This window comes from Gymnoscopelus braueri (genome assembly GCF_963280865.1).
Source record: "Gymnoscopelus braueri genome assembly, chromosome: 3".
NCBI lineage: Eukaryota > Metazoa > Chordata > Actinopteri > Myctophiformes > Myctophidae > Gymnoscopelus > Gymnoscopelus braueri.
Window position 1 is genome coordinate 18,627,552 of NC_137612.1, and position 9,864 is coordinate 18,637,415.

General features: G+C 44.5%; 1 protein-coding gene across 11 annotated transcripts in view; it reads right to left on the bottom strand.

Moving 5' to 3' along the window:
- Positions 1–9,864, bottom strand: part of foxp1b (forkhead box P1b) — a 184,188-nt gene that overhangs the window by 37,941 nt on the left and 136,383 nt on the right. For 6 of the 11 annotated variants that reach the window (XM_080420968.1, XM_080420966.1, XM_080420962.1 and 3 more), the window contains 3 exons: positions 7,406–7,543; positions 6,511–6,633; positions 1,836–1,992 (listed from right to left, as the gene is read on the bottom strand). In XM_080420968.1, the coding sequence (XP_080277094.1) occupies positions 1,836–1,992; positions 6,511–6,633; positions 7,406–7,543 (418 nt within the window). The remainder of the gene's footprint in view (positions 1–1,835; positions 1,993–6,510; positions 6,634–7,405; positions 7,544–9,864) is intronic. The other 5 variants (XM_080420967.1, XM_080420971.1, XM_080420972.1 and 2 more) reach the window with 5 other exon arrangements.

A 9,864-nucleotide genomic window follows, 5' to 3' on the forward strand; every position in this document is an offset into this window, starting at 1 on the left:
GTGACAATGGAGCCAGTCTTCCTCTAGGCTAAAGGGGATTTTGCCACTGGACACAAGCGTGCAGGGTGGCGATCACGGTGTATAAAGTGGGTGGGACAGAGAGTTGAAGGACATGGCATCCCGCTGCAATCGATCACCTCTGTTTCACTGACACCGTCACTGAGGCAATGGATGATAATTGAGCTAGTGTTGTAAAAAAATAATAATAATTTTTTTTTTTAAATACATTTTGCTTGTACTACATGATTTGAGATTTTAACTAAACTCATTAAAAGTAGACAGCCCAGAATAGACTTATCAGAGTAATCCTAGCCTGATCACTTTTAAAGGTAGAACAAAATCCTGGTTACTTGAGAGGGTAGCATACTGATCATGTTATTAGCTCCTAATGTATTGCCATATTGTAATTTAGTGACACAGTCTCACTTTATCTTAATGGTTTATTTTAGGCTATTGTTTCAACAAAACATTCAGTATTTATTCTTTATTTGCTAGGACTGTACTTGATATAAATTGTTTTAGCCTTTTAAAAGGTTGTAGTCTCGGTTTTATTTATGTACGTCTTACGTTTTTTAGATTTTGTGTAAGGGAACCACAGTGGAAAGAAGTGTCTCTCTCTCTGTGTGTGTGTGTGTGTGTGTGTGTGTGTGTGTGTGTGTGTGTGTGTGTGTGTGTGTGTGTGTGTGTGTGTGTGTGTGTGTGTGTGTGTGTGTGTGTGTGTGTGTGTTGTACTTGTTGTTTTTTTTACTCAATTGCCTGCCCTTTTAACCTTCTATGTATGAGGGTTGCAAGCAATTAAATAAATCGAATCAAATTGTATACAAGATGAAGAATAAACTAGTCTGAGAGACTGGTGGAATAGGGAGGGAGAGAGAGAGAGAGAGAGAGAGAGAGAGAGAGAGAGAGAGAGAGAGAGAGAGATATGACTGCAGATGATCTAATCTGTGTTTCCGTAGTTTATGTGAGTAGTACTGTAGTACTGTATACTTAGTCACACAAACCCTTTTGCTCGACAAAATAACATTTTAAACTGAAAAAAAAAAATGTGAAAAAAAGATATTTGACAAACAATAAATGTATTTAAGTAAATAGGTCGGAGTGGCTTATTGTCAGTATCAGCAGAGTGAAAAGGGAGTCTAGGCCCTTTACTAGACCCCAGGGAGATTGATTGCTGAGGTGCAGCGCCACACCTACAGTACCATCAGCTCCCGGTATCTACCGGTGTATAAGTGCAGACATTCTGTGCACGCAATGACGTGGAATGGCCTGTTTGATGTCCTTCCCTGGACATTTCTACATTTTGCTGAGAAATACACAGAATACATAAAGTATTTCTTTTGCCACAGTATATATATATATGATCTCACATCAGAACAATGGGATTTAGGTTAAAAATCCCAAGCATCCACCTGCTTCACCATCAACGCATCTCTTTCTCCTAAATCACTCATTGTGAAAGTAAACTATAGGAGCTGGTTTTGTTGACGGTCGATACTGAACACACGTCACTTTTTCGCTTTGAGTTGGCACAGAAAGCAACATTATGATGTCATAATGACACAGTGTAGCCACCAGCCTTCTACCTAGAGAGGACATGCCCCCAGACCACTCTGGGCACGCATACTACTCTTTCAATTTGAGTTGGCACACATCACTCTTTGGTTTTCAGTGGGCATGCATCACTGTTTCGTTTTCAGTAGGCCCACAGGTTGAGAACCGCTGACGTAGGTGATCTATTTCTGATTCAAAATCAGCGAATTTCACATCAAAAGGGGCAAGGTTATTAACCCCATGGGAAGACAATGGGAAGTTTGTAGGCCTGCATGAGTACTGACCCTGAGTGAGGGAGTGTAGGCCCGAGTGTAGGCCCGTTTGGCCCGGCTGGATGGTGAGCAGCCCTTGTCTCTGGAGGTTGAGCAGATGCTGCTGTTGAAGCTGCTGGACCTGCAGGAGTTGCTGCTGGAAGGCCAACTGCTGCGCAGATACCTGCTGCTTTGGGACGTACACACACATTCATACACAAATACACACACACACACACAGACAGAGAGGGAGAGAAAAAAAAAGAGACACACCATAAGCAAATACACTTACTGTATGGGAAATATAGCTGGCAGGGTAAACACGTGAAGCTTGACATACAGGTTTACATATGGAACTGTATATGAAGCTACAAAGGGACCATGCAAATGCTGTGTTTAAACACTGTATGTATGGATCTGAACCGGCACATGAATTCAACGCTGTTCATATTTACGAAGGTAAAAGATAAACACATTGTGTCAACACTCTGCTGTGTGTGAACAAGAGAGAAACTGTTAAACAGCTCACACGAAACAGCCTATACCGAAATGTTAATTCTCACACATTTCGCCTTCAGTGTGGATATCGGCTGGCCGCGCACTTAAAAGACAGGTAAAGCGTACATCTCTTGTTACCGCTCTCTCTCTCTTAATTAACCACGAGTCGGGAGGCAAATGACAAACAGTGAAACAACATAGTTAATCATTCATAATAAGAGCCACAGGATTTTAATTACAGCCATTCATAATTCAGCAAACAACGTGTGACTAAATCAAAGTGCTTAATAACCACCCCAGCCACTCTTGCAACTCTCCCAGGCATGGCACTGAACACAAGGAAACATCGCTGTTGGGTGGAAACCTTGTATGTCAAAAACATACTTTTCAGGAAATGGAAGAAAATAACCTGTGTTCCCATGTATCCATTGTAGTTATCATTTTGTCACAAGCTCTAGTTAATACTTTTCATTGGTTAAATATTTATACATCCCAGAGACACAATTAATCACTTTCACCTTTATTTAAAAATTTTAAAAAATAGCAGATCTACAAGCTCAGCTTGTAGATCGGATATATTTGCTACTTTTGTGTGACACTGTAGTTATTACAGTGACACTACAGTGTAGTATGACAAAGTAGGGCATTCATTTACACACAAAAAAAAGGTTTAAATATGGAGATACAAGGTTTCTACCCGACAGCAACAATATACTGTATGCCCCTCTACCCTCCACCCAGCAATCAGTTAAGCTGTGGTAAATACAGTATCACATATTATGGACTGGCTGAGGAAATAAATGGGTGTGTGCCTGTTGCACTGAGAGAGACATGTTTTAGTGACATACTGTCTTGATTTTGGTGGGAAATAATGCCCCCCCCAAACAAAACTGTTTGTCCCTGGGAAGTGAAACGTGTGAACTTAACGTGGGATGAGAAGATGATAGAGGGGGGTGAGAGATGAGAAGAGAGAATGAAGAGGGGATCGAGAGAGAGTGAGAGTCGGAACAATAAATAAAAGGAAATGATCTAATATCCCGCTCCGATCTTCTCAGAATAAAAACAAATGGGAGATGCTATTTAGATAACGTGCACACGTGCATGCACGTGTGTGTGTGTGTGTGTGTGTGCGCGAGTGTGGAATGGAGAGGGGGGCGAGAGACTTTTAACCCTTTCATAACCCACAGTCACAGCAAGCGCTAGGCCTCTTTGTCAGAAAATATGCATCATTACCGACCCGACAAACAACGCGGAGATAAGGACAGAGAGTGAGACAAAGCTCACCTTGTTATGTTACTCTCTGACAGATAAGGAGAGGCCAAACAAAATAAACATGCCTACCGGGACAGGATATTAGGACCGTATATGAGTATACAGGGCCCAGTTGTGGGAGGGTGGTGGACAGGGGGCATTCACAGAGGTGCCACGGCTGCCAAGCTGTGCACCGCACCCTGTTACCAAACACAGGATACACCACTTTTATTTGTTTACTTCTCACAATTGAGCGCACACAAAAAAAGGTCTCTGTGCAACATGGCCGTCGGGTCAGATGCCCGGCGGCTCTGTGTCCCTCTGGCACCGCCAGATTAAAAACAATAATATAAAAAAACTTGCCCCCTCCATCTGCTCAATAGAGTGCTGGTTCACTAAAAATAAAATGAAAAAAGAAGATGACGTTTGTTGTTCTATGCCCTGCTGTGCCGGTCTAAAAGGAAGGCAAGGAAGGTCTTCTCACATTAGTCCAGTGTGTGTGGGTTATGGGGTATTCATAACTGGATTTGTTCACAAGCTCCTATGTGAGCTTATCTGTGCTGAAATAGGGGACAATAAGACAGAAGTGTAAGAGAGAGAGAAAATAAGAGAGAGACAGGAGAATGAGAGGAGAGAGAGAGTGATGATAAAGATCTGTCTGAGGTTTCAGTGAAATGAAGCATACATAAGGCCTGTGATCTCTGATCTATCCTATATCTGAAAGAGTCTTCTTTCTTCTTCTTCTTCTTCTTCTTCTATCAGTGTGCGAGAAGTTTCTCTCATCTACAGTTGTCTTGTTCTCCTTGGCTGCCTTGACAGCTGGAGACAATGATGCAGGTGTCGTGGCGGGTGAGAGTTCATAGGGAACGTCTTTCATCGGTACACTAAATAAATAGGTGGTTTTAGAAAAAAGATGCAAAATAAACAAATAATAATAATATGAATAATCTATATTTTTAAACCCACGGGGTAAAAATTGCAAATTAATTTAACTCTCTCTCCCCTTCAAGATTTCTTTCTTCTGGTGTTCATCTGCTGACAGGAGCTCTTGTGTTGCTCCCAGCATGCGGGCACATTCAAAAGAAAACCCCGGAGTCGATAGAACAAATAAGAGGTTAACAAGAAGTGGCACGAGAGATAGAGACAAACACTAATGATAAAGAGTGACAGTGGCAGGCCTTTATTGTCGAGCTTCAAATGTAAACTTAAAGATCTTTTGAAAAAAAAGAAAAAAGAAAAGGAAGAAAAACTTAATTTCGATGTCTTTAAAATAAAAGGGGGCACAAAGCAACAACAGGGGGTTATTGTCTACTAGCCACAAGGGAGTCGCAGCATAATTCTTATTCTGTCTTTTGATGGCTGTTAGAAATGCGATTGAAAAGACGGGAAGGGGGGTGGTTGGGGGGGGCGGGGGGACATTGTCAAATAGGAGAACCTCTCGAGGCTGCATCCATTTCCTGTGATCATACATAATACGCTTCAAAAGTTGTTTTTCTTCTTAACCCTCCCATCTCCCCCCTCCGCTCTTGCCTCATTCAACTGATCAATTGCACCTCCTCGTGCCCCCTCCCTTCCTCCCTCCCCTCCCTCCGTGCTCCCTCCCTCCCTCCGTGCTCCTCTGGTGTTTACATCAGATGCGACTTGGTGACAGGTCCTATCTGAGGCCGTGGAGCTCCGCTGTCATGTTGATTTATGGGAGCATCACGCCACAACTTGTCCAAACTGAAGCCCGCAGTTCATTAATTAGCGAGCTGCGACTTTGAAGCTGTTGTAGCCCCTGACAGAGCACGAATATGAGCGAGTGTGTGTGCGTGCATGTGTGCGTGCGTGTGCGAGAGAGTGTGTGTGTGTATGTGTGTGTGTGTGTGTGTGTGTGTGTGTGTGTGTGTGTGTGTGTGTGTGTGTGTGTGTGTGTGTGTGTGTGTGTGCGTGCGTGCGTGTTTTCAATATTTGGCTTAATTTTCCTCAACACTCTCTCTCTTCTCTAAAACGTGGATCTCAGCGGGGTAAAAAAAAAGAAGAAGAAAAAAAAGATTGCCTTTGAACTTTCTTTTGGACCAGCGCAATAATAATTTTCTTTTGTCCAGAGTGATGCCTGTATCCGCCGGTCATTAAAATGCACTGAACTGAGTGCAGAGGGAAAGAGTAATAGAAGATAGTGAAGGAGGGAGAGAGAGAGAGAGAGGCAGAGAGAGAGAGGCAGAGAGAGAGAGAGAGAGAGAGAGAGAGAGAGAGAGAGAGAGAGAGAGAGAGAGAGAGAGAGAGAGAGGGAGAGAGAGAGAGAGGGACAGAAAAAAAAACTAATGCGGGCAACAAAGCTTGGAGCGTTCGCTGCGCTGATATCTCACAATTACATGGCTTCTCTCACACTGCCATTTCCATGTTAATTACCAAAGGAAAGCCTCTCAGATTTATATATTTTATCCTGGCTCTGCATCCCTGCCTCTCTCTCCCCCTCTGCCTTTCCATAATGTTCTACAAGACGACTCACAGGAACGGTCATTTCTTTGTTGTGTAGGACACTTGTTTACTTGAAAGAAAAGAAAAAGAAAAATGATGTCGTTTATTTCATTGCCAGAGCCGAATCAATGACCCCATACCCCCTGGTCTGTAAAAAAAAAAGAAAGAAGGGTGAATCCATTGCTGTTGGTACTATTCAGCTGTTGGCTGCACTTTTACGCAGCCAGTCTGACATGCTAATCAGAAGCATGAGTGCACTTTCCTTTCCTCTCTCTCTCTCTCTCTCTGTCTCTCTCTCCCAGTCTCTCTCTCTCTCTCTCTCTCTCTCTCTCTCTCTCTCTCTAACCACAGCCTGGAAGCAGATGGGGTTGAGGGAGGGATCACACATGCCTTCCATGCTCTGTCTGGCCAAAGGGAGGGGGGCTTGTTGGTTAAATGGCAGGCAATCGTGTGCACGTGCACGTGCGCGTGTGCGTGCGTGCGTGTGATGTCAACCTACCTCTTTGCTCTGCTTGCCCACATGCTGCTGCTGCTGCTGTTGTAAGAGCTGAAGATGGAGTTGTTCCTGTTGCTTCTTGTAGAACTCTTGGAGTTGCTGCTGCAGGAAGACATAGGGAGGACACTTGTGAGGAAAGGAAGAAGAAAGAAACTCAGTCACTCAGTGTGTGTGTGCCTGTGTGCCAGTGTGTGCCTGTGCGTGTGTGCGCATGCGCGTGTGTGTGTGTGTTTGGGCGTGCGTGGTCGTACAACCTATTCCTAATGGCATTAATTAACCATTAGGGGGACACACTCAGAATGTGGGAAGGTTCTTCTTAGATTGCCTTTTTTCTTTCTTTGACGAGCAACAGTTCATCTATAAATGATCATGCCTAAACACTGCATCTACTGCAGACTGCCGTCTGAATGTGTGTTCCGTAACGTGACAATGTCTCATGTGGGTCCACGCACATTGTCACCAAGGCTCGCATCAATTGTTTAGTTGTCACAGCAACAGCATATCTTGCAAAGAAAATGTTATTTTATGAACCTCAGACAGAGTGTTAGTTTAACTCTTAACCACATGAACCCTAGCGTCCCCATTCTGGGCATGTCATAATAAGGCAAACATTCCGCGAAAAATAAGTAAACATTCACAGAAAACAGTTGATCTACAAGCTCAGAACGCGTCGCCGCATGTGACACGTTGTGAGCTTGTAGATCGGCTATTACCGGCAAGGAGATTTGATGTAAAGGGGAAAAAAGGTGGGTGCCAACTTAAGTACAGAGCCCCAGAGCCAATCTACAGTGTGTGTGTGTGTGTGTGTGTGTGTGTGTGTGTGTGTGTGTGTGTGTGTGTGTGTGTGTGTGTGTGTGTGTGTGGATGGTGGAGAAGATGGCGTGGTGGTCTTATGTACCTGCTGTAACATGAGGGCCTGTTGCTGTTGGAGGAGAACCTGGAGCTGCTGTGGGCTCAGGACCTGTTGCTGGAGAATCTGCTGCATCTGCTGAGGAGTTATCACCTGGGGTGTCATCATAGCCACTGACACTGGAACCTGCAACACACACACACACAGCAGGGGTGTCAAGCACTCACGTGGCAGCATGAGCATACATGAGTGTGTCATGCACAGAGCAAAATGTAACTGATGGATTGATTGAATACTTTATTAGCAGTTTGCAACAAAAAAAAAGCACAGGAAAGTACAGGTTACAACTGATACAATTTAAAGTGTAAATTATACGACCGCGTCCCTCTGTGAAAATAAATTACATTTTGGCGAGGCATAAATACACGGCCGTCAGACAGAGGATAAATTAGACATAAGTAAGCACAAGGTAGTACACGCAGCACCTATTTTCTGTCCACAGCGAGAGGAGAGACGTGAGTATGCCACAGGTTGACTACTTGTCAGGGACGCATACTTCACACACCAACAACAGACACGTAAGCCAGAGAGCTATAAGGGTACTGCGGCCCCGCCCTTGTTACTGAGTATAACACCTGGAGTGTTGCCCCCCTGGCTCCACCCCCCACCAAACTCCTCAAACACACCTATCAACTATCAACCCTCATGGGCGTAAGTACCGCCCCACCCCACTAGACTCACGTACAAGCCATACGTGATCCACATGTGTTGTGATGCCTCTCAGAGCTTGCCGTTTAATGCCGCATGACAAATATGCCATACCTAGGAACGTGAAAGACCCCCCAATCTCCTAACAAACCAAAGGCAGGGGACCTCTCCTCAGTTTGCGATCGCACAACATGTCATGTGAGAACATGTCATTAGAGAGTGCTGTCACCGGTTATCTATTAATGCAGAGAAATACGCAGTGCCCAGAGGAGGGGAGGGAGGGGCACGACAAGGAGGCACAGTGCAGCACGCGGGGGCCTCTGACTAACTAACTTCCAGCCGGAAAGGTGTGAGTGCATGACTCCTCAAAACCAGTGATTTGTTGTGACACCGGAGAGAGAGAGCAAGAGAGAGAGAGAGGGCCCTTGCAAGTTGTCAGGGTGCCTTAATTGCTCCGGAGGCGTAGGAGACTCTGCATGCTGCCACTCAACTGCTATGATGTGCGATACCATTAAAAGCTCCTTCCGCTGACATTTGGGTGACAAACAGGCAACTGAGACGCAGTTGTTACGGTGTGTGTTTTTCTCCGGTGACGGGCTTTGTGTGCGCACGTACATGTGGCAGTGTCGCGCGTTTAAATGTGCCGCGTGTCTCGTCGCCGGCTGATAGAGGGGACATTAGAGATGACAAGTCTGTCTTCTCCAAGGTTATCCAAATTGTGTGGCGGGCCTTCGTAGCTAATGACACCCCCCCCCCCTTTGAATTTTTCATGCATTTCTGAATGCAATTTAGCTGTTTAGAACCTTGTGCAGCTACTAAGGGTACTCCTCTTGACACGCGCCCTTGCATGCATATCACCTTAATTCTGTGTCTTCTCTCTACCCCTGAGCATAAACCAAAAACAAAGAGGCTCCATAATGAACAGCTTGCAGTGGGACTGAGCAGGGAAAGGGCAGTGATGTCAAACAGGACGGAGCAGCTTTGATGCTCTCAGTTAACTTTGTTGCACAACGCTATACTGCTATGCTAACGTGCAGTGCTGCTCTGACCCCTGAGAGAGAGAAAGAGAGAGAGAGATAGAGACTGTCCATGCAGGACTCTGGTGTGAACACATTCTCACTTACAGCAGCAGACATAAGGGGTGCAAGTAGGAAAATGCTATATTAATTCCCCCCCCCCCCCCCCCCATTACGTCTTAATATGCAGTCCATCTTGACTTGCGCACATGGCTTGTCCTGTCATTTGCATAGCCCCAGCCTCCCGTTTCCTAATTTCACAGTCATTATCCACTGATGTCCCTTTTCTCTTGGCATCACTAATTTTGATGAACTATTTTGAAGGTCAACTGGGCGGCCTTGTCTCGTTGACGCCCAAGCCCCATACGTGATAGATATAGGTCTACTTTAAAAATAAAAATAAATACCCCAAATACCCCCCTACACACACACACAAGCGCGCGCACAAGGGATAAATAATAATGGTCCCCCCTTTTTTTCCGATGCTTTACATTTAACTACATGCATTAAAAAGCTACTCCATTTTTGACATGCTCTATTTTTTACTACCATGTTGAGGCCATAAATGTAGCCTTATTTTCACACATATAACCACTCTTTTTATCATGGTTCTTTTGATGTCACATTTTATAGAGATCCGATGCAAAGGAAGGAAGAATAAACTCAAATTAACACAGAGGGTTTTACACACTTTTCGCAGCTCTCAATAGCGCTCAGTTTCATTACAAATTAGATTGAGATTTCACGCAATTTAATTGTCTTATTTTTACACCTTGGTTGTAT